At 30.2% G+C, this 26421-nt stretch overlaps 1 protein-coding gene across 1 annotated transcript; it reads left to right on the plus strand.

Moving 5' to 3' along the window:
• The first annotated feature begins 534 nt into the window (after nucleotides 1-534).
• Nucleotides 535-25256, plus strand: LOC661126 (carboxypeptidase E). The gene is made up of 9 exons (XM_001807466.4): nucleotides 535-827; nucleotides 15359-15555; nucleotides 15622-15777; nucleotides 19735-19901; nucleotides 19953-20092; nucleotides 21855-21994; nucleotides 22051-22177; nucleotides 24573-24727; nucleotides 24902-25256. The coding sequence occupies exons 1-9, from the start codon at nucleotides 608-610 to the stop codon at nucleotides 25025-25027; spliced, it is 1428 nt and encodes a 475-aa protein (XP_001807518.1). The 5' UTR covers nucleotides 535-607; the 3' UTR covers nucleotides 25028-25256.
• Nucleotides 25257-26421: the final 1165 nt, after the last annotated feature.

The following is a 26421-nucleotide window of genomic DNA, read 5'->3' on the forward strand; positions in this document are numbered from 1 at the left end:
CTATATTAAAAGTTAAAAAGCTTCTAATGTAGGCCTTAAATGAATCACTCTGTATACGGAATACTATCTATTAAAATCACCCGTATAAATGACTGCTAAAAGACTTGTATGAAGATTGCAAAAAGTAGTTTAAAGAGTTTTGTTACAATTTTATTTCAATAAAAAGTTACAATTGCAACCACTCTCCTATTTTGTTTACCCCCCTCCCCATCTCACATTTTTGGCGGGAAAATTTTGTTTATGTCACACTGTGTCACTGTGAGCGCAATTTGCCGAGTATTAGTATTGGTGTAATGGCAAGTACTTAACTTTAAACAATGTCATAAACCCATCGTAATCACCATTCAGGAATTTAGCCGTGGTTCTAGTCAACTTATTATCATAAAAAAATTCCTGATTTTGTTATCATTAAACGTCAAACTGTAATGACATTATTGTCGTTAATTTACCACAACCCGTTTAATTGTCCCTCGCCATTGATAAACAAACTAAGCGTCTTCCGTCGAGGAGAAAATCCATATTGTCGTCGTTTACGTCAAGCGCCGGCGTAGTGACGCTTCTTCATTTCGACGCTCGTCGACGACCATTCACAACAGCTGGAGCTGTTATGGTGTTCGCAACATTGTTGGTCGTGTCCCTGCTCTTCGCGGGGACACTGCAGTTCCAATTCAAACACCACAATAACGACGAATTGGTGCAAGTGCTGCAAGATGTCAACAGCAGGTGTCCGAATATCACGAGGGTCTACACACTGACGGAGACCAGCGTTTTGGGGCTTCCCTTGTATCTGATCGAGTTTTCCACCAAGCCAGGACATCACGAAATTAGTAAGTATTTTTTAATAATAATCGCCAATTTTTTTTAAGATCTTTTGTTGTATCCATTCTTCAATATGGTCAATGAAAATGCTCCATAAAACAAAAATGTGATAAAATGCTTATTATTGACGACACTGCGTTGATAACAAAGATAAATTCGCAGTTGCTTTTGTTACAATTATTAGAACTTTAACAAACATATTTTATGTAATTTGGCATTTTTTAATATACTTAGGTACTTACCAACCAATTTGAGTATTTGATGCGGATGTTTATTTTTTATTACACTTCTTACTCAAAATAAAACTGTGAATTTAATAGTTGCGGAAATATTTCAAACTGTGACAGTAAATCTTTTTACTTTTTATATCCTTTATATCTACTTCGTACAGTTTTTGAAATAATCGCAAAAAACAGAATTCTACCTAATTATTTTCATTTTTAATCGAGTAAACTATCGAAAAATACAATAAAATTGTGCCATTAATTACAAGAAATGTTAGATTTGCCCGCCATTTTCACTTAAGAAGTTCAAAGATCGATGGTAGACTGATTGAGTTACTTTACATAATTCTAAGTTAGCATAAACCATAATTAAATATTATTGTTTTAATGCTTATTCGATAATAAAAAAGCTAAAAACTAATTAAAATGTTGAGGTTTGACAATTCTTGATCATTTTGCAAGATCTACTTGATTAACTATAAAAATTACGAAGTAAAATCCATTTTTGAAAAACTGTAAGAAGACGTTGATAAAAGTCACCATAAATATTATTTCTTTTTTCGATTGCCGTTAAGAAAATAGGGTCGTTCCAATGGAAAAAAAATAGAGTTATTGCCCATTTTTGATAACCATTTTGAAAAAGTCATACTAGCCTTGAATTTTAACAGTTGACAATTTCGAAAATTTTAGAAGATTTAGATCGTATACAAAATTTTAAAGTTCTAGCTATAATAGAAGTTGGAAAGTTGGAAAGCTATTTTAAAATAACGAAATTTCAAGAAACTTTTCTCTTTTGGAATTTCAAGAAACTTTTCTCTTTTGGAATTTCAAGAAACTTTTCTCTTTTGGACAATAAAAATCAACTGGGCCTTATCTATAGAAAAAAATTGCGCACAAAATAAAAAAAATTAATTCTTTGTTGCAAAAAACTACCACTTCGCTTTAGCTATACAGGGTGCTCAAAAATTGGCGCACCAACTCAGTGGTAGGTACACTATTGAGAAGCAAGTGCAGATTATAGGAAAAATGTTAAAAAAAATTCGAAAGTCATAGTTTAAAAAATCTGGAAGTACAAACTTATTGTGTTAACTTGTTTAGTTTTCATTATTTTTTAATGTTTTCATGTTTCACACTAGGTAATCGTTCCCTAACAAAATAATGAATAATTATTTTTAAATATTCTGTCAGACTTTAACAGTTTTTTTAATTTAAAAAAAAATCAAATTTCTCAAAAAAATTACAATATGTAGATGTGCCAACACTGGGAATTATTTCCTAGGAAACCCTTTCAAAAATAATTAATTTTTATTGTTAATCAAATTCTATTACGATCACGACTGTTAGACAACGTTGCCACATATCATTTACATAAAATCCGTTATCAATAACTTTAACACAAAGATTTTTTTTGTTATTTCACCTTTATATGTAACCAGTTCTCTACTATACACCATTGAGTTGGTGCGCCAGTTTTTGAGCACACTGTATAAGAAGTTAAAAGTTTCTAATGTAGGCTCTAAAAGAATTAACCTGTAGGTATATAGAGGGTCTAAAGTCAGCATATAATCCTACTCAAGGGATTTAGGCACTTTGCTCCTGAGGTACCTATATACGTTATTTTTTACGCTTTAAAATTATATATTTTTTTACACTTCCGATACTAAAATAAATACTTTAGTTTCTGTCTACAGAGACTAAAGTGGGTCATTTATAAATGAACTCGCTAGGGAGTTCAGTCCATATTTGATCCCTAGGGAATAAAGGACCCACTTTAGACCCACTTTGGCGCTGATTTTGTCGAATGTACCACCTAATTTCATGATCTGAAACGTCCCCAATTATTAGCTCTCTGAAATTTTGATGACAAAAATTTGTTTTAGTCATTTTTTCAAGTGATATAGCTCATTAAAGTTAGATTTTTGGCTAAGGTTTCAGCTTTTCACATTATATTTTTTGAATTTAGTTAACGGAAATGTCAGGAACATTAAATTATCATTAAACATTAAAAATAAATGTCAACAAATTTAAAAAAGTTGGTTGAAATAAAAATTTGGAATCATTTTTATGTTCAGCTTAACTTCTTTTTTCATTATCACCATGCAAAAGTTCGTCCGACATTTTTGAATCACCCTGTATATCTCAAAAAATATAGTCATTCGGGTAAGACAAGATGAGTTATTTTGACTTTTTTTGAGATCTACCCATAATATCATCTCTTAAAACGTATGCACAACTATCAAATCTACCCAGTAGGTACTTTTTTTTCCAAAAGTGTGAAGTTATTTTTCCTATTTTTATTATCTCAAGTTAATTTTTGACGCTAACAACAAGTTAGTAATCAAAGAGTGATTCTATGAAAGTCCAAGATTTGCCCTGGGTTATTTCCTCCGGTAATTATCGAAAAAATTAAGTTACAACAATATTATTGAGATTAAACTGTAATGAGAATGCCTGAAGAAAATGCTGTTCAAACAATAAGCGTGTAACAACTGTATGTTGTTTCATTTAAAAATAAAATACAGAAACTGCATTTTTTGGTAATTTTATTTTTTTATAAAAAATGGTACACAGTTTTTTTGACACCTAATCTGCAGGTTAAAGTGTTACCAACCAAATTTATATCATTAAGGCCCGGTTTCTTGAAACATTTACCGGAGAAATAAATGTAAACCTCAGTTAAAATAGCGTCATCAAACAGATACACGCTACTAACTGAGAAGTAAAATTTAACTAAATTTAAGACCAGAAACCGGCCCTTAATTAATTAATTTATAATTGTTTATAAACACTTTACATTTTTATGGTAAACTCTAGGTGAAATTTTGTTTAAGTAGATACTACGGAGAACAACGACTAGTAGACGAGACGACATAAAATCTCAGGGTTTTCTTAATCCAAAAAATAGTACGGCAGAGTAAAAATGAGGGCGCTTCGAGCACTGTACAGCGTGGAATTTTTAACTGGAAAAAAAATTCATAACTTTGACTTAGGCGATTTTGGTGAAAATTTCCGAAACAGGTCATTTTTTACTTTTCCTTGTCTACTACTTGGTGCATACGGTTTTTGTTTATCTGGTGTCAGAAATGCACAGCCACTTCTAACTTTTTTTTTTCAAATGTAATGGTATGTCAAGTGACACCTCGTATGAAAGCTCACTTCGCAAACAATACAACACACTATTTGTTTTTTGAATTGTTTCAAAGCCTACGTGATAGAAAAATTAAAGCCAATTTTATAAGTTGAAAATTATTCAATGCAACAATTGTTTAAAATGGGCACCATTCCTTTCCTGGGAAATAACATAACGACAGTAGTATGAATTTCTAACATTTTGCAACATTTCTAATGTGATTTTCCTAATTTCAACTTTTAAAAATTGGTTTTCATTGTTTTATCGCGTAGGCTTTGAAAATATTCAGTAAACAAAGAGTGCGTTCTATTCCTTGCAAAGTGATCTTTCACATGAGTTTTGCCAGCAGATAAACGAAAACCATATCCACCAAATGATGGGCAAGAAAAAACAAAAAGCGACCTGTTTCTGGAATTTTCACAAAAATTGCCTATATCCAAGTTATGAACTTTATTCTAGTTAAAAATTCCACACTGTAAGATCTCGGTGCTTAATCACTTTTAAATAAATTTAAATTTAATTAAATTATTGTTTAGTCAAAAGTCAAAAAAAAACTAATCCTTTTGTTGTATCACAAGATTTTTTTAAATTTTTATTTCGAAATTGGAGTTAATTAATAATAATTTAATAAAGCAGAAATTATTCATTTAAGAAAATATCAAATGTACTAGTTTAGAGTCATTTGTAAATAGCCTGAAATACATCGATATTTGAAAATTTTTATTTAAAACAAAAATATTAATGCGAAAATTCAGCTGTAGCTTCACTGTACCACATTACCAACAAGCTAATTGAGTTAGATTGACAGCGGTACCAAATTTATTGATTATTCTTGAAATAAACCAATTTAATTATGCATTCCTTAATGGCTACTTTAATTTTGATAATGTTTAGAGTTTGCAGCGACAGTTTTGCGTCTATGAAAATTACAAATTCGTAAGCTTTACAGTACTAACTTTAGAATTTGGAATTCGGTCTTTTTGTTGATGATTAATAATTGTGCAAACATTTTAAGAGGTGATAATGAAGAATGAAAAACATCCGATCCTAGAGGTTAGCTCTTTAAATTCAAAATCTATTATTACATTGCTTTAAAAAATGTAAACTAAAATGTAAGGTTTGTAAACTTTAGATTCTGGAATAGAGCACTCAAAAGATGCAAACTTTGTTTATATCACATTTTCCGATGCAAAAGGGGAGATTGAAACTTCTGTATTCGTATTTCAATTGGATGAAGCAAGTTGGGTTGTTTTAACCGTTTTAGATCTGTACAAGACAAATAAAATAAGAAATCATTTGATTCAATTATTCTGCTTGATGTAACGTTGATACTCTGAGCTTTCAGTTAATTATCAATGATTTACCATGTATGCTAATGAGCAATTTATAGTGGTTAAACAAAGAAGACTTCAGGTATTGTTTCCACTAGTAAACTAATTAGTTTCTCCATAGTACATTTAAGTGCATGTGCATTGAATTAATATACCTGTGTGTACAGGTTTCTGTTGATTGTGATGGCTTGTATAACATCGAAATATTGTGTTACACAAATAACAATTAGGAATATGATCTGTTTTAGAAACAAATGTAGTTTTAATTTCAATTTCAGGCCGGACAGGAACTTTTTGTCAAAATTAATAAAATATTGTACAAATAATTTTTATACAGGTGATTATTGTAGGGCCTACATTAGAAACTTTTTAACTTCTAATAAAAATACAGCTTTAAAATTTTGTTTACGATCTAAATCGACCATTCCGAGTTTAATTAAATTATTTTTAAAATGGCAGAACTCCGAGAACTACGAGCAATTGGGGCCAACTTTGAAATTTTAAATAGTAAGTAACCAAACATTTTTATTGCATTTTTGAATTCACCTTCTTAAACTGATTAAAATGTACCCAAATTGTTGGTACTTGGCTGTCATAGTTTTTGATATATGTCAATTTTTTTGTTACAATTTTCATTTGCAAGGTTTTATTTAAAATAACACAGCCTTGAACTGTTTGCCATAAATGAATATTTTTTTTGCATTCTATAACAGATAAATTCGAAGTGCCTTCTAAAATTTTCAAAATTGTCAACTGTCAAAATTCAAAGATAGTTTGATTTTTTCGAAATGGTTATCAAAAAAAAAAAACTCAGTTTTTTTCAAATGGATCGACCCTATTTCTTAACGACAATCGAAAGAACAATAATATTTGTGGTGATTTTTATCAACACGTCCTGTACCTTTTCCTTACAGTTTAAAACAAAATCCCAAAAAACGGATTTTAATTCGTAATTTTTATACTTAATCAAGTACACCTTGCAAAATGGTCAACAATTGTCAAACTTTAACATTTTATTTAGTTTTTAGGTGGTTTATTATCGAATATGCAGTAAAACAATAATTTTTAATTATAGTTTATGCTAAGTTAGTGAATTATGTAAAGTAACTCAGTCACTTGAATTTTGAACTTCTTGAGTGAAAATGGTGGACAAATCTAACTTTTTTTTTACTCAATGGCACAATTTTATGGTATGTTTCGAAAGTATACTCGATTGAAAATGAAAATAATAAGCTTAAATTCGGTTTTTTGTGATTATTCTGTAAGAGAGAGATATAGAAAATATTATAAAAGTTTGCATAAAAATTGATGTTCTTTTGAATGCCATTGAAAAAACAGGGTCATTCCATTTGAAAAAACTCTCTTATATAATAATTTTTTAATCATCACTTTCAAAATATCATAGTATCCTTGCAATTTGACAGATGACAATCCTAAAGATTTCAGAAGACCGTTCGAACCCTTGCCTATCAAATGCAAAAAGAAATATTTACTTATTATAAAGAGTACAAGGGCTGTGATATTTTGAATGAACCGCTGCAAATGAAAATTTTAACAAAAAAATTGACATACTTCAAAAACAATGACAAATGACTAATGAGTACTAAGAATTGGCTACCTTTTATTCAGTTCCAAAAACTGAATTCAAGAATGCAATAAAAATAGATGGTGATCATTTTAAATTTCAAAGTCAGCTACAATTTTTCGTAGTTCCGATTAGTTGAACTCGAAATGGTCGATTTGGATCGTATACAAAATTTTAAACCTTTACCTATATTAGAAGTTAAAAAAGTTTCTAATGTAGGCCCTGAAAGAATCAACCTGTATTATTATACGATTAATTTTAAAACATTCATTTGGAAATTTTAATTTAAAGGTATAACATAAGTTGCATAGTTGTTTCGCTTGTCGTAATCCATGCAACTGATATTAAATATTTTCAGAAAATAACAATATTCACAGAGGTTGAGAATAAAAACAATAAATTAACCATTAAAATAGTATTAAATGCTTTTACAATCTTCGGCTAAACTTTGATTAAGTCATTTGTAGTACAGACTGATTCAGAAAAACTTAATCTGTTGGCAAACACATTTGAAAGTATTTTTGCTCATAATTGCAAAACTGCAACCGAATTCATTTCTCTTAACAATTATTTGACGTACAACCCCACAAGATTGTTAAATTGTTTTTAACTGGAATCGTACTCCATTGGTATTCTTTAAAATTTACATTCAGTGTTGCCAACAGACTCAGTATTTCTGGATCAGTCTGTATAATAACAACAGTTATAATAAATTACAAACTCCAGGATATTAAAATCCAGAATTATTTAATTATTTAGATTTAACCGCAGTTAGATATTATGTCATATCTAACCGCGGTTAGATCTTACTAAAAATTTTAAAGTTAATTACTGACGACGCCAAGCACTTAGGTTTTAAATGTTTGCGTTAGCAAGTCGAAAATGGGAAAAAATTCTCTGCATTGAAATTTTGCCCTTTTCGAAATATTTGTTTTTTTTTTAAATATTTTTATATTTGCATCTTTCACCTAAAAAATCGTTTAATCTGCCGTTTTCAAATTGTATTGAGTTAATTAAGAAAGAAACCTATATCTTTTCTTCAGTTTGTTTAAAAATTGTAAAAAGTTAAGCTCCAAAGTTTCAAGGTTAACTTGAAGTTAACTTAAGTACTCATTTTTAATTGTACAAAATTGAATGTACCAATTTTTATTTTACTAAATGAAAAAGAATAATTATGAATGGATCTGCATTAGCATTCCGCATGCCTACAATGAAATAAGGAAAAATAAAAAAAGCTTATGAGAACAACTAACCCTGAAAACAGTTGTTACCCGACAAATTACCTTTGGTAAAGATTTTAACTTTGGTTAAAACATAACTCATAACAGTCATAACCAAGCAATGAAATACGCTAACCAGGAAATAAATTGCTAACCAGAATATTTTGGGTTTAACTATAAACTGCAATATCTGGCGTTAGTAGTGAAATAAAAATAAAAACAAAGTTAAATGAGTCCTAGAAAATAGCAAAAAAGTTAGGACATACGCCCGGTATTTCAGTTGATGGTTTAACTAAAAATATTCTGGTTACCAATTTATTTCTTGGTTTGGCGTATTTCAGTGCATGGTTATGATTTACCGTAGGTTAAAATCTTTACCGAAGGAAATGTGTCTGGTTACCAAATTTTTTCAGGGTTAGTCATACTCATGCGCAGTGTCTTTGTTTTTCTATCTAATTTTTTCCGAGATTTTATGCGTTTTGCCACTTTCTGCGACTTGTTCTTGTCCGTGTTTTAATGGAACGGTAATTACTTTATACGAAGCATGAATACTATAGATGTCTATTGCATTTTAAGGAACAATAAAAACATTACCAAGAAATCAAAAACAGATTCCTACTTTTCAACGCCAACAACGCTTGCGCATTTAAAATCTAGCGCGCGGTGTTGCCAAAAAGCTGGGAATTTAATCCAATTTCCACTAAAGCACTGAAATACGCATTCAAAGTTAAAATCTTGAGTTAGATTTACCATCAGTTAGTTACCAAAGATTTTACCCAAGCACTGAAATACCGGGCGTTAGCTAGACTTAGAAAGTTAGTTCGTACTGCGCATGAATTAACTGGAAAAAATCTGCATACCCTCTCGCAGTTCTACGGTCAAGTTTGCTATAAAATTAACCCCGGAAATTAACCGGAAACGGTAATCCAAAAAATTAACCTGATTTTTCGTGTCGATACTTTTGTCTCATTAAATTTTATTTTCGAACATTAATAGATTTGACAATATCGACAATAATGTGCGCAAAATAAAAACTTTAAATTATCCAATACAGTGTCTTTAATTTTTATTTAACTCTTAAAGTGGCATAGGTGTTTTTCTAAATTTGGTACACAATGTAGATACTTTCAAAATCAGAATTATCACATTTTAACCTATTCGGTTTCGTTTTTTAATAATCTATAGAGGTGTCTGCCAATTTGCGTCACGTTTATTTTAACATATTAACTAATTGATTCTGGCTGATAATGTATTGTACAATATTTAATTAAATTATCTAGTCTCTAGTGGTTAAATTAATTTGTATTGTCTATATTCGTACTATTCACAGCTCATGGCAACAATAAATTAGTTAGAATTATTTACGGTGACATTTATTTCGTATTACCAAATCCAAATTATTATAAACGTGAAAAAAATAACAATAACCTCGATATTGAACGAAATATCAAAGCACTTTTTACAAAAATGATGAGATGTTTCTAAATTTACAATATTCATATTATTTGTTATTATGAGGAACCAGTTTACCGAATTGTGTAAATGGCTATTTTATATACATGTTATTTTTTAATGTTTGAAAGGTGAGCAAACTAGAAAAATACAGGGTGTATCAGAAACACGTGTGTTAATTTTAACAGGTAACAGACCTCAACAAATATAACATTTTTTTATTTGTAATTTTTTAATTAAAGTTTTGCAACCGCCTATGGGTTCAAAAATAAACGACCCGAACTATTTGTTGTGATAGAAACGGACAATTTGAACAAATTAAAAGAACAATGAAAATAGTTGCTATGAAAAAAAAACTAATTATGAAACACTGACCGGTTTGTTTACACAAAAGAAAATAGGAAAACAGTGAAAATAGTAAATATGAACTTTGCAAAATGTTATATATAGGATGTTCCGTTTAAACCCCACATTAGAAGTATTGAACGTTCTAATAAAAATATTTGCTGAAAGTTGGTACTCAGTCATAATCCGTTGAGTTCTGCTCAATAAAAATATTTTAAAGTGGCAGCACTTTCGGTTTTACCGGAAGTCGCTATTAACTTTCTTATTTTAAATAGAATGCTATGTTTTTCACTGCGTTTTTAGATTAGTTAAGTTATTTTTAGGGAGTTTTACCTGCTCTCCCTATAACTAAGTTTAACCGTTTTCGAGATATTTAGGATTTTTTGAAAATTTTTGGATTTGCACTCGCTTGGTTTTAGAGATTTTGAAATAATATTGGGAGAATTAAAAAATAATGCCTATATCTGTTCCTAAATGAAGTTAACAAACCCAAAAATGTTAAGGTTAAGTTTGGAGAATTTCAAGTCCCATAACTTAATTTTTCCAAATAGGATCTCCAATTTTTATTTTACTAGATGGAGGAGAATTTTGTTCCGCATCGATCTGTATTGGTATTTTTACTAACTACAGCTATTTTGGCATAATTTTTATAAGGTATTTCTGATTAAACTTTTAAACGAAAAACTTTGTTCCAAATTGTGTTATCCATCCCCTAAAAAGAAAATAAATTTATTGAATGTTGGTTTAAAAAACATTAATTTCTCACATTTTTTCATTTGTTTCCATGGCTAATGAATTTCTCAGTCCCAACAAACAGTTATTGTAACTTGAAAACTATTAAGCTATAGGGAATGTTAATACAGATCGATGCAGAATTAAATTCTATACCATTTAGTGAAATAAAACTATTGGCATTTCATTTGAAAAAAATGAGTTATGGGTGCTTAAAATCCTGCAAACTTGACTTTGGAGTTAGTTATTCTTTTTTAGAAAATTGAAAACACTGAAGGAAAGATTTAGGCTTCCTCTTTCAAATGAGCTGAAACATATTTCAAAATTTTTAAAATGGAAGTTATAGATTTTTGATCTGGAAGATGCGAATCCAAAAAAAAAATTAAAAACCATAAATATTTTGTAAACGGCTAAATTTAGATATAGGGACAACTTATGAAAACTACCTTAAAATACTTTTAGTAAATCAAATACGCATTACAAAATACAGCTTTCCATTTAAAATAAGAAAGTTGATAGCGACATTCGGTATAACCGGAAGTGCTGCCATGTTGAAAATATTTTCATTGGGAGGACCTAAAAGATTATAGTCGTACACAAATTTTCAGATGATTATCATTATTAGAACGCCCAACACTTTTAATGTGGGGTTTAGACAAAACAGCCTGTAGAAAAGTTGTTGTATTTGATGTGTTTTATTACGTGCTAAAATTAACACACGTATTTCAGCTACACCCTATATATTGCATTGTTAAAAAAATAGTGTGTACTTTATAGTGCTGGGAAACGCTGATTTTCCTCGATTTCTCTCCCGGAAACCCCGATTTTCTGAACCTCCAGTACAGTTTCATAATGCACTTTAATGAGCAATGCACTACACAAAGAAATCTTCACACATTCATTACTGTTATCTCATTCAACAACCAGGAAAGCTATTAAAATAGTGTTTGGAAAATACTTGGTAATTTTGTTCATGCATTACAACTTTCAAAAAGAGTAAACTAAATTGATAGTAAAAATTTATGTGTTGTGTTTATTGCAAGACACCACTCAAGTTAATAAAAATTTTCAAACTTATGGCTGTAAAAACATTTCGGAACATAAGTAAATTTTCTGTACTTAAAGTAACTTTCTTGTTTATGATAAATTCTAGCGACATTTCAATATAATAAATAAATACCGACGTTTAGAGTTTAACGTCACTATTTTACCATGTTTGTGGTATTTACTACACCACTAACTACACGCAGTTAGTTGGTTCAATTATAATCGCATTTGGATTTGACCTATTTAGGAAATACTACTTGTTAGCGAGTTTGTTACACTGCTCATCATTGTAGAAAATCTATAATTCATTAATTAATAATTGATGTTTTATTCATTTAGAATTTGCGTTTTTTTTACATTTATTAAAAAATATCAAACAACATTTGAGTTAAGAGATTCAATTTGTGGCATTTTATTCAACTCGAAACTTGATTACGAATTTACATATTGAAACCGGATGCTGTACGTTTCGTTCTCAGTCAATAATCAGGAAATATGGTCACATTTCCGCAATATTAAAATAAAATCAGTAAATATTTTTCGACTGCTTTCACTACACCGTGTCTCACCTAATTTGACTTTCGAGTTTTCAGTTAGGAGCAAAAAAATACGTCAAGTTAAAAAATTTAATTTTTAAATACGTTTCTTTCATTTAAAATTAAGCCAAATTACCATTGGATCATTAAACCACGAAAAATAAATGGCCACACAAAAAATTAACCAAATCGCTTGGCTGATTCAAGGAAAAAATCAGATTTTATTGTTTAAAAAGGTAATCCAAGTTTTGAAACTATTTGAGCAGTAATCTTTTGAAACAACTGCTGTTAGAAAAGTAAAAGTAAAAACAAACAACAGTGGCAGAAATTTCTGCATTGTTGAAAAAGGAAACAATATTCACCTTTGGAAAGTGTCGTTGGACTTCTTGTGAAGTGTTATTGTTGCATTAATTGACTTTTACTCTGTACCTTCTAAAATCTCTGCATTTTAAATTTGATCCAAATTCCGTTGACACATGTTTGAGATATAAGGCTTAAAAGTCTTAGGTGAGACACCCTGTAGGTATATTGCCAAAAAATTAAAAAAAAAATTACTTACTATAGAATTATAGATGAAGAAATACTATGTATAAAAATGGTTTCGACTTTTTATATTGGTTTTCGTTTTTGAGTTGTACGATTTTTTTGTATTGTAAATAATGACCCACATTTTTAACAAAGAACACCATCAAGGATTACATTTATTACAATTCTAAATTTAATTTTTTCGGAAAAGTTTCATAGTAAATTGCCATTAAAAGAAGAAAATTTCATTTATGGACCGGTTTACAGAAGTTTTATTAATTTAATCCGCAATTAAATACCTGATTAACTGATCATGAGGCCAAATTGAATCAATCAGATGCTTTCATTAAGTATATTATTTTTTATAAGACATATAATTTGTTTCGCCAATAATGACTGTGTCCAAACATTTTATGCATCCAGTATAAATGGGATTATTTTGCCTCAATACAGTGGAATCCACTTCTAGTTACAACATTTGAGGCGATTTAAAAATGCAACTATAAATAAAAAACAGAAGGTTTAAGTATCTTCAAAAGGTTAACATAAAAATATAAGTAAAAAACATTATAAATTTTCTGTTGTTGTAATTTGTACAACTTTACAATAAAATGTTTCGTTTTTAACTTTTTTATAGTCCTCAATGTATTCATTACTGTTTTTAAATAATTGTTGTAGTTGCCTTCAGATATATAGCAGTTAGTGAAAATACAGCGTATCTACAATTTTATTTATAATTATTTTATACCGGGTGTTTCAATTTGGTTTTTGCACTCTTGTAACTTTTTTGTTTTTGTAACAAAGTAATATATACCATACAGGGTGTCTCAGCTAGTTAGAAATGTTCATTATTGACATTTAAATGTTAAAAAATTAATTATTTTTATTCCAAAAATCGTAGAGACTAACCTTTTGTTTCATCTAAAATTATTTTCAAATACATATACAGCGTATTTCGGAAATGAGCTACAATACAAAATTACGTTTTTTTAATGAAACACTCCATATTTTTGCATTTTTGATTGTAGCTTTTAAAATTAATAACTTTTAAAATTAATAACAATTATCTAAAAGAAAATATGATGTTATTTTTTAGTTTTTGAATTATTGTAAAACAAGGGAAATTTGTAATTTTCGTTTTTATTCTTTTAAGTGAAAATCAAAAGAACTAGACGTTTTTAACTAGGACGTTCTTTAGGCACTCTCGTATTTTTCAAGGCGTTCTTGATGTCAAAGTTATAACACATAACTTTGGTGTTTCTTATGAAAGCTATATTCGCTTTATGTATTTTTCAAAAGCGTTTTTATTTCTGATTACAACGATGTATTACATGATATTTTTTGAGGTTACGAAGTGTTTAAATTATGAGTTGTTACAAAAAATACAGATTCACAAAACAAGAACTAATAAACGCAGAATCAAAAACCTAACGAAACGCAAATCACAAAACACAATAAACGAACGGAAAATACTTGCGATTAAGACCGATAACACTTTCGACAACCATGCGACGACGTCTATAATTTACTGTTAATGTCAGGTTGACAAATTCGTGACACTTGACGGTGTTGTCGAAGTGCACATGTAAATTAATGTTCAAGGATACCACCCTTAGATACCCCTTAGTTGTTTAAATTTGCATTGTTTTTGATAATTTTTTTACAGCTTTGTGTTGGTAATGAAAAAATGAAATTGATGACGCACACGCAAATCGAGCTGACCGCCACTATAACTGAGATCTCTATGGTGGAGGTGAAAAACGGACACCCTGTAGAATGTGACACATATTTAGATTAGAAATCAATTGTCCATCAAATGGTGCAAAAATATACAGAGTGCCACTTAAAAAAAAGTTGACAGTCACAATTTTGACATATGTCATCGTAAAGGTAAAACAATAATTTTATCCAACAGGTTCGTCAATTCATTTAAGAATATTTATAGTCTGTTATACTTTTTTTTAATAAAAACTGAAACAAACAAACTGAAACACCCGGTATAAATCTTATTATGCCACACATTTGATGAGTGCGTATTATTTAGTATAGTATAAGATGGAATAAATTTCTTTATTATTGTCTGTTCTTTTTTATAAAGAGCGATGCAAGAATTAAATACGTATTATACAATACGTCAAGTATTGCCTCAGCAAATCTTCATTTTTTTTATTGTGCTTATCTAAAATGACAAGGATTCATATAATTTCGGATAACCGAGGTATTACTGCATGGTCTTATCATGTTTTGTTTAGCAGTATAATTATTGTGAATACTTCCAATTACTCGTACTTATAGATGGTGGAACTTTTCAAAGTAATTCGCCAAATCAAAAAAATGGAGATTATTAACAATTTAAAGAAATTTTGTTTAAACAATATACAAAACACCTACATTACTGAAACTTTTTTTCAGTGAAACCCGAATTCAAATACATAGCAAACATGCACGGTAATGAGGTTTTGGGAAGAGAACTTTTATTAAAGTTAGCTGATTACCTCTGCGAACAATACACTGCTGGCAACCCCGAAATTCAGTCTCTTATAGAACAGACCCGAATTCATCTTATGCCTTCAATGAATCCAGACGGCTGGCAGCTTGCTACTGACACGGTAAGAGTAATTGTTTCAATTATTTTTCAACGACTGGGTAATGTTCTTTTTATTATTTATTCGCAGGGAGGCAAAGACTATTTAATAGGACGCACTAATAACAATTCGATTGATTTGAATCGAAATTTTCCCGATTTGGATAGAATCATGTTCAGCAATGAAGAAAACCATATCGATCACAATAATCATCTTCTTGCACAATTGACAAGGCTGAAGGAACCGGTAAGTGAATGCATTCAGTTAAATTTCTGGTTGCAAAGTAATTGCAACATTTTATAAAAAAAAATCGATGAAAAAATCAATATATTAACTTAAAATATAATTAGCCTCTTTGATCCGCAAACTCTAATACCTCATCTCTCATAACAGGCATAACGAAACCTTATGAAAAATACAGATAATGCTTTGACTAAATTCAAAAACACAAAGGCTTTATTATAAACAACCGAGTAAACAACTTAGAAACTGTGTTTCTACTATCCTAACAAGAACAAAAATTTATCAAAAAATTTTTTGGGAGCCTTTAGATTAAGTAAATGTATTGAAACTAGCTCCTTTTGAAATGAAATCCCTATATAAAGTGCATACTGGGTGACGCAATCGTGCACCCAAGAAAATCTTGAAATTTTATACACCAGCCTGTACAGTTTTTGGGCACCACCTGTTAATTTAACTGCAAAGTTTTTACACTAAGTACCTGCTAGGCCATAGAACCCTGGCATCAGAATTATAAATTATTACTTGGTTTGTTAAATAATCGGTATTTTTTATTCAGACGCAAACCAGACGCGTGATTTATTAGAAAATTAGATTATTAGATGGAATCACTTATTAGTAGCCAACTTTTTTGAAGCCCCTTATTTACAGTCTTGCCATAAAACTGATGCCTGCATTCAAATATCCCGACGAACTCTTACCCCAATTACATTTTACATTGTCATCTAAATTTACAATTTACGCCACAAGTAGCAACTCAAAGAAAAATATTCTTAAAGTTAAAATGTAAATGTTCGTTTAATTCAAAATCTGATTGGTATTTTTTGAATAAATTTATAAATTTTTTTAGAATAAAATTTAGAATTTGACTACTACAAATATTACACATATGATGTCAATAAGACTGATTATTTTGTTATTTCATAAATGCGCTTATGCATATTAAGAAGCATAATTGCATATTTTTAGTACATATTTTGACAGTTTTTAAGTGCATATTTTCTGAGCTGTATTTGTTACGGTATTAAAGTTTTTAATTCTACGGTACTTCTTCGGTTAAATGTTTCAGTGAATAAATTTCGCACACTCTACAATATTTCTTGTTCTCACATGGTTAACGGTTAATTGTGATTTTATTCATTGCATGCTTTATTTCCATTTTCATTTTCATTCTTTTTACATATTCTTTAGTTTTAACTATTCTTTTCATTATGTGAAGTTTTTCCACTTTTTTTGTACTTCAATGCAGTAATATTTCTTTATTTTTTCTATTGTTTAACTTTACTTTTTTTGGGGCTATACTTTGACTAAACTTCGCCCAACAGAGTCTGTAAGTTTCTTTATTAATTTTTTTAATAAACATTATTATTTTTTTATTGGTAATCTATTTTGCACGCTGCAGCGTCTACAAATCCAACTTTAAAAAACGCGCGTTTTTTAAAGTGTCCATGGTAACATCAATAAGATAAATGGCAACTTTTTTATAATTTTTTATTATAATGACCATCAGTTCTATAACAACGAAGTTGTTAGTAATATTTTTTAGTTTTTGCAATATTAAAATCCAGTATTTATGATTTCAAAGTGTACCAAAAAAATAACGTAAAGTATTTGTGGATAACTGGTCTTTAAAACACGCGCGATTTTTCGACCACGACTGCGTAGTGCGTGTTTTAAGACCTCAATATCCACTTATACAAAGCGATCAGAAAGTCCTTCTATTAAGTAGGCGTATCATTTGAGAACGTGGGTCCGGTGTCGTGTATTAATTCAGCCTGCTGTCAAAATTTAAACTGAAATTACCTCAAACGTAAACTGTTAGATGCCGTAAATTCGTGACCCAAATAACACCCGAACGCTACACGACCCCTAAATCGTGTCTATGGGGCAAATCTCGATTCCAACAATAATTTAATTTGCTTAATTTTTTGACATTTTTTGCTTTGACATTTGGCTGAGTTCTGCAGACATAAATGCTTTAATTGGTATGCTTACTTGATAGAAGGACTTTTCGATCGCTTTGTACTTTAATATACTACTTTCGGTTCACTTTCATAAAAACGATTGTGGTGCAAATAAGGTACTCTTAGCATTAGCTTTTGTACGAGTTGTCATGGTAACAGCGTCGCCATTTGCACTACAATGGTTTTTATGAAAGTGAACCAAGTATACTTTATTATAATGACCATCAATTTCATGACAACAAAAGGTATACTGATCTCACATTACATCAACTCCAATTTTTGTAATATGAAGGGGGAGAATTCCCACGCTAAAAAGCGTCGAATTTTTGCTATTTTCCTCGGTGTTTTACAGCCGTTCTGAGTAACGTTTTTGAAAGTTATTTACAGGATATATTCTTCTCCTCGGGCTGTAGGTGCAAAAGTGTTTTAAAATGTTGTAAATGCTTTATTTCATTCAGAAAAAAATTCTGAAAACTGAAAAAAATTGGTATACTTTGAACATTATTTCCCATCAACATTGTGTGTTAAAAAGAAAATAATTTACTATTGCACCTGTAGTGGACTTTTGGGAATAAAGCAACTTTTGTTTTAACTTGGAAATTGTCAATCGTTAACTGATAAAAATCTTAAAACGAACTCGCGGTTCTGGCCTATGGTTTCCGCGATCCTCCTATTGTGCGCTTTTTTCAAATTAGTGTCGTACATTCATTTTCATGGGTTATGGCCGGGGAGGACTTATCTTAAAAACGGACTTGTTTACTAAACATTTATTCTTATGCAAAATTTTCTGCTGAATACGAATCCGAATTTAGTTTCTCGATTTGGAGTTGCCTTCGTCAGAAAGAAGACGTTTTTGTTGAAATTCTTGAAAAATTCAAAAATGGTCAAATATTTCTGATATATCGTCATATCTTCCTTGTGGATAAAGCTAGAAACTTTGTTTTTTCGCTAAAGATGAATGAATGTAGTTTTCAACGTAAATACACAACCTTTAATTTTGAAAAAAGAAAACTGAAAAAAATGGGTAAGATTACGAGTACAAATACACGGCAATGCCACTTCATGCACATTTTGCAGTAAATTTAAATTGCAATAAATGTGGTGAGTGTTAGAGATATCGAAATGATTCTTGCACCAAAAACAAACTTAATCTATTAGCTTCATTTCATCTCGATTATGTGTAGGTTTATTTTTTTAAGATAAAAAAACTTCCCGCATCTGGAAACTTTCACTACACACATCTAAAACGTTACAAAAAATGCAATTTTCTAAGTTTTCTTGTTTCCAAACTAAAACTTGTGTCTATTCGTTAGAATCCACATTCATTTAGGAATCCTTGTAAAAAAAATGAAGTTTCTAGCTTTATCCAGAAGGAAGATATGACGATGTAAATGGAAAATTTCACCAATTTTAAGTTTTTCAAAAATTTGCATAATGAAGGCAATTCCAAACAAAAAATCAAACTTTGAATTCGAAATCAGCAGAAAATTTTGCATAAGAATCAGTTTATAAAAACGTATGACCTCTAACTTAGAAGGATAAATAAATTATTAATTATTGCGGCTACTGGCCAGTTGACGGAAAGTACAGTCACGATTAAAAAGAATGACACCCCTACCACCCGAGCTCTATAACACAAGTCCGACTAAAATCTTTTCGGTCAAAAATTTCAACAAACAGGTTAGTTTGCAAACTGTCCGGCTAGTTTACACAATATCTAGCCAGTTTATAGATTAGCCAAACCTACGAAAAGATTTGGAGCTGCGGTTTCAGGGGTGTCATTTTTTTTTGTTTTGTACATAAAATATGTGAAGGCAAATGACTTGCTGTTTAAAACACAGGAATTCTCCTCCTTAATACCAGTATTTATGGTTTCAAAATGTACCAATAAGAAAATAAAGTAAAGTATTCGTGAATAACTGGTCCTCAATATAGTATTTTACAACTGTGTGAATATAAATTTTTATGAACTGCTTGACCATCCACTGAAACTTTTCAGCTTCAGCCGGAAACGAAAGCCGTAATTCGACTTATCATGCAAATTCCGTTCGTGCTTTCCGCCAACCTTCACGGGGGTGACTTGGTCGCTAATTATCCGTACGATGAGAGTAAAACCGAAAGACAAAAGGACGAGTATTCTAAAAGTCCGGATGATGAGACATTTAGGTCGGTAGTAAGTTAGATGTAGTGAAAATTTGGCAAATTGCGAATTTCCAGGCATTTAGCTTTGGCTTATTCGACTCATCATGTAGATATGGCAAATCCGACAAGGGGAGGATGCGGTGATGCTCACAGTGACCGGTTTGGGAAACAAGGGGGAATTACCAATGGGGCTAAATGGTACAGCTTGGCTGGAGGTAAGTTACTGCAAAAATACGGAAAAGAAAAATCTAGAATTTTAACGCACTTGCTATACAGGATGTTCCCTCTAAACCCCACATTAGAAGTATTGAGAATACTAATAAAGATATTTATCTGAAAGATGCTACTCAGGCATATTCTGTTAAGTTTTGCTTAATAAAAATATTTTTAAGATGGCAGCACTTCCGGGTATATCAGAGGTCGCTATCAATTTTGCTGTATTAAATGGAAAACTATGTTTTTCACTGCATTTTTGGATTATTTTAAGGGAGTTTTTATCAGCTTTCCCTACACCAAAGTACAACCGTTTTTCAGATATTTAGAAATTTTATGAAAATTTGGATTTGCACCTGTCACTTAAAAAATCGGTAGCTCGCTTAGTTTTAGAGATTTCGAAATCATATTTGGAGAATTAAAAAAGAAGGCCTATATCTGTTCTTTAGTATGTTCAAAATTGATGATGAAGTTAACAAACTCAAAAATGTTAAGGTCAAGTTTGGACAATTTCAAGTACCCATAACTTATTTTTTTTAAATGAGATGTCCTAATTTTTATTTTAGTTGATGGAAGAGAATTTTGTTCTACATCGATCTGTATTAGTATTCCCTATACCTATCTGTGATAATTTTTAAATTATCTTGGATTTTTTGTCATTGTAGGAAATTTCTTACTAACCACAATCCTTTTTGCATTGTTTGTCATAAAAATATTTCTGATTAAACTTAAACGATAAGCTCTATTAAAATTATGTTATCCATCCGCTAAAAACAAAATAAATTAATTGATTGTTGGTTTAAAAAACTTTAATTTCTCACATTTTTTTCATTCGTTTACATGGCAAAGTATGAGAATAGACCTATGGCTAATGAATTTCTCAATCCCAACAAAAAGTTATTGTAACTTGAAAACTATTAAACATAAGTATAGAGACTATTAATACAGATCGATGCAAAGTTAAATTCTCTACCATTTAATGAAATAAAACGTTTGACATTTCATTTGAAAAAAATGAGTTATGGGTGCTTAAAGTTATGCAAACTTAACTTTAAAAATTTGGAGTTTGTTATTCTTTTTTAGAAATTTCAAAACACGAAGGGAAAGATCTAGGCTTCCTCTTTCAAATGAGCTGAAAAATATTTCAAAAATTTAAAAAATGTCAGAGTCATCAATTTTTGGACTGGAAGGTGCAAATCCAAAAAAACAATTAAGAAACATAAATAATTCGTAAGCGGCTAAATTTAGGTATAGGGAAAACTTATGAAAACTACCTTAAAATAACTCTAGTAATTCAAAAACGCATTAAAAAATTTAGCTTTCCATTTAAAATAAGGATGTTGATAGCGGTTTCCGGTATAACCGAAAGTGCTGCCACCTTGAAAATATTTTTATTGAGCAGGACCTAAAAGATTATGGTTGTACATAAATTTTCAAATGAGTGTCATTATTAGAACTGCCAATATTTCTAATGTGGGGTTTAGACAGAACAGCCTGTATTTATGCACAAAATACTGAATAAAAAACCTAAAACAACTCGTCGAGAAAGACGAAACAAAACAAGGATTTACAGCTTGACTCTCTAAACTTATTATGACTTGACAACACTCTAGCGATTTCTTTATTTTATTCGGGTTTGTCTTTTAGATTTTATGTGGTTCGTAAACTCGACTTTTGATGACACCTTAGAGAAAGTTTTTATTTTACGATCTCTTAGTTTGTGACTTGGGTACAAAATACAATTTAAATTTTCGTTATTTGCAGGAATGCAGGATTTCAATTATCTGTCGAGTAACGATTTTGAGATAACTTTGGAACTCGGCTGTGACAAGTACCCACCGGCGTACACTCTTCAGCATGAATGGGAAAGGAACAAGAATGCATTGATTAATTTCATTTGGCAAGTGAGTTGTGTGAAATGATGCGTCGAGTTGAGACGTAAACAGTGGTTTTCTTTCAGAGTCATATTGGTATCAAAGGAATTGTTTATGACAGTGTTTTGAATAGGGGAATAGCAAATGCGATTATTCATGTCAAGAATATCACGGGTGGACAAGTTAGAGATGTGCAACATGATGTTACTTCAGGTAATTTTTTTATTATCGGACTATGCTTTGTGTGGAAATAAAGGACATCAAACTGACCTAAAAGTTATAAAATGTTGTCATAAAAAAAATTGTTGAGCTTTCTTTCACAAAATACAGGGTGCCTAGGGCTGTGTAATCGGTCTTTAACTTTTTAGTTATTCAAAATATTGCCATGCTATTTTAATTTTACAATAAATCGAGTTAAAGTCCACAAATTAAAAATAGTTTTATTATACACGAGGTGTAGTATACAAGGTGGTGAACCAAAGTTATATTTTTTTTAAATGGAACTGCCTATATATTTTTGCATAATTAGATTCTCCACAAAAAAATAATGTAAAATTGTTTACATTATTATAGAAATATTATTATAAAGAAGACCAATTTTTGAAAAATCGCGACGAAGTCGCTTATGAATCCGATAAATTTGCAAAAGAAAAACTTAGAATACCTTATAGTTTTAGAAAACTTTAGTTTTAGACTTGTAATTGAAATACGCAGATAGTATACAGGATGTGCCCAAACGCAAAAAGTATCATGTATTTTTTAAATGTATTAATAGCATTTTTGATAAGTTTTTTAATGGTATACGGTTTGCATAGCAAGCAAATTTAAAACATTTTTAGAGATTTTTCGAAATAAATATTTTATGTATTCCAAGAAAATTTGTTATTTAGAATTTTATAAGTGAAATGGTAATTTATTTTTTGATATGTACTAATGTGACTAAATGCATTAGTAATTTAATTATTACTTGATTGATAAATGAATTTTACTCATAAAAAATTAATAATAAAATAAATAAAAAAAGAAAAAAAAATTGAACACTAAGAAATATTTCTAATTTGCTATACAAACCGCATATCGTTAGAAAGCTTATGAAAAACGCTATCGATATGTGTAAAGAAATACATGGTGATCCATTTGAAAAAAATGATTTATTCAACTTTTTGCGTTTTGGCAAAAACTGCGTGTTTCAAGTAAAAGTCCACTATTCCTAAAACTACGAGGTATTCTGAATTTTTTTGTTGCAAATTTGTCGGAAAATATTTATAAGCGACTTCGCGGTGATTTTTTAAAAATTGGTCTTTTTTATAACAAAAAGTTGAATAATTCAAAAAGTGATAGACCCATAATAGTTTATATAAAGTTACATTATATTCTTGCCTTACTATTACTATTACTATTACTATTACTATTACTATTACTATTACTATTACTATTACTATTACTATTACTATTACTATTACTATTACTATTACTATTACTATTACTATTACTATTACTATTTCTACTATTTTGCCTTAGTCTTTTTTTTGTTCTTCCTTCTCTATTTTTTCTTTCATTTATTTGTTTCTTTTAGTTTTCTGTTCTCTTCATTTTCTTCTCTTTACATCTCATAATCATTTACATCATTACATCATTACATAATAAATTGTTTAACCAGAATCTCTAAATTTTAATTCTTACAAAAATGTTTGTTTAAAAGAATTGCCCTAGAAATAAGGAAACCAAATACAAAGATTTATTCGCAAAACCTCAGTTTCAGTTTCATTCCCAGTTTGCTTCATCTACGAGTAAAAACCATTGATTGTCCTATAAAACTGAAAAAAAAACTAATTTTAATGTGATCTACAGATGTCATATCATCATACTCGTTTAATGACACTTTTTAATCAAAAGAAACAGAGTTTTTTATCACTCAGCAGTTTTTAGCCAATTTCAGTGCGAGTACCTTTGTTGTTCAGTTTATCAGGTATATCATTTAGAAGTTCACACAATAGCTGTTGAATCCAATTTTTGCCTCTCGAACCATTTAATTTCTAAAAGGGCTTTCTCAAGTAATAAGACTAAGTACTACTATACGATTTTTAAAAATTTTGATCTACACACTGATCCAGAAATACTGCGTCTGTTGGCAACACTGAATGTAAATTTTAAATACCAATGGAGTACGCTTCCAGTTAACAACAATTTAACAATTTTGTGAGATTGTACGTCAAATAATTGTCAAGAGAAATCGAATTTGGTTGCAGTGTTGCAAATTACGAGCAAAAATATTTCCAAGTCTGTTGCCAACAGACTCAGTATTTCTGGATCAGTCTGTAGTTACCACAGCAGTGAAATGTCTTGCGTAAATAACTTCAGCATCGCTTTATCTGTCAATATGTCCAAAATGTTCACAGAAGAACATAAAAAATTTATGTTGAAATGTTATTTCTATATTGAGCATCAGGTTAAAGTACTGTCATGGATAACTAGGTCAAACTTTTAAAAGTAGTTTCAGTTTGTTTTCTGCAGTGAATAATCTCTTAATTTTACTTTGATTAATAAGAATTTTGTTTAGAAAATTGTTGATTTTCAAAGACATTTCCTTAATAATTGTATGTTTCAGTTCACGATGGTGACTACTTTCGCCTTCTCACACCTGGCCAATACAAAATCACAGCCTATAAAGACGGATATTTGCCTCATTCCAGACTAGTAACAGTCACGAACATTCCCCATTCATCTGCTCAAAGAGTCGACTTCGGGCTTAAACCAATTTCGGCAAGTGCATGGTTACGGAATAATAACTATCCACAACGTCATCGATTTTAGTTACAATTTTTATTTTTCTGTTAACATTTAAGTTTAATTTTATTTTTATTTTATTGAAATAAAGTTTTTTTATGCTGCATAGTTCTTTTTTTTTGGGGTGTGTGAATAATTCTTCGATTTTAGGTACCACCCTATGTGAGAATCCAAGCAAATAATTTTATCGATGAGAAAGTAGATAACTACGAAAACATGCAAGAACCGTGGACAAACTGGGTTAATATGAACAGGCAACCGATAGCAGTTGAATAAATATTTTTTGGAAATTTCTTTAAGTTTTTTAGGTCTAGGATGAACCAAACTCTTTAATATAATAAAAAAGATTATTTTTGTTATTTTGGAGTAGTCAAATTAGTTAGAATTGATGGTTTATAAAACACATAAAGATTTATAAAATTTAAATATGTTCTTATGTACAAAAAATGTAAAATGTTGTGTATACTGTGATTATTTATTTAAAATAAAATTTTAGTCCACTCTTTTTACATTTTTTCCCTAATACCTAACCACCTGAAACTAAAAATAAAAAAAACTTTTTTGGGCATTGAAATATTGCCCCGTTTTCACTATCCGATAGGTCGACTTAAAGTCCATAACCTAAAAATATTTTTGTTCACAGGGTGGTGAACCAAAGTTACATTTTTTTAATGGAACACTTTATATATTTTGGCATAATTGGATTCTACGCAAAAAAATTATGTAATTTTATATATACTATTATAGGTCTATCTCTTTTCGTTTCGGAATTATTTAACTTTTCGTTATATGAAAAATCACTGCGAAGTCGCCTATGAATATTTTTCGGCAAATTTGCAGCAGAAAAAATCAGAACATCTTGTAGTTTTAGCAAATAGATGACAAAGAGTGCTTCGAACTATCTGAATTATCAAGTATGGTTAACTAACTTCCTGAGCGGTGATGTGTTTTCTCGGAAAGGTGCTAGTGGTAACAGCAATAGAAATAGCAAAAATGCAAAAAAGTAGGTCTTTTATTCTTCGTTTGAGAGATACATAGGTCTCAAAGTGACCAATTCCAGAAGCTCTCTCCTAGGTGTTGTACATACAGTAGGTGCGTTACTGAGGAATGAAAAATAATTCAACTGCCCACTTTTATTGTCCGTTCTACCTATTTTTTCTTTTTCTAAAAACGTGTTTTGTTCCCCTAGTCCTCCAGAGCAAGGCCTTTTGTGAATTTTGTGATTGGTTATTTTCAAACGTTCTTATCTCCCAAACGCAAAGAGTTAGAATTTTTTTGTAAAGGAACTTTAGCTTTAGAATTGCCTAAACTATACGCACTTTTCCGGTGGGGAGTGAGTTCTGATACAGGCTGTATACTACGTAATGCTATTAATGCCGCCACTGGTCTTCTCCACGAGGAAATTAAAACCTTAAGAAAGGAAGTCCAAGATTTGAAGCGGGGCAACATTGGCCTTGTTAGGTTATTAACAAATGCTCATCATACAGTAAAATTGTACAGGCTGTTCCGAAAGTTGCTGTACAGGGTGAAACAAAAATAAGACCCCAAGAGATTAAGTTAGATAAAACGGGTCCCGCAGTTGAAAATCATAACGGCTTTAATACTGTGTCATTAGAAAAAAGACCATTAGGAACATGATACAAGGAAGTTCGCAAGTTGATTTCAACACG

This window comes from Tribolium castaneum, chromosome 7 (assembly GCF_031307605.1).
Source record: "Tribolium castaneum strain GA2 chromosome 7, icTriCast1.1, whole genome shotgun sequence".
Lineage (NCBI taxonomy): Eukaryota > Metazoa > Arthropoda > Insecta > Coleoptera > Tenebrionidae > Tribolium > Tribolium castaneum.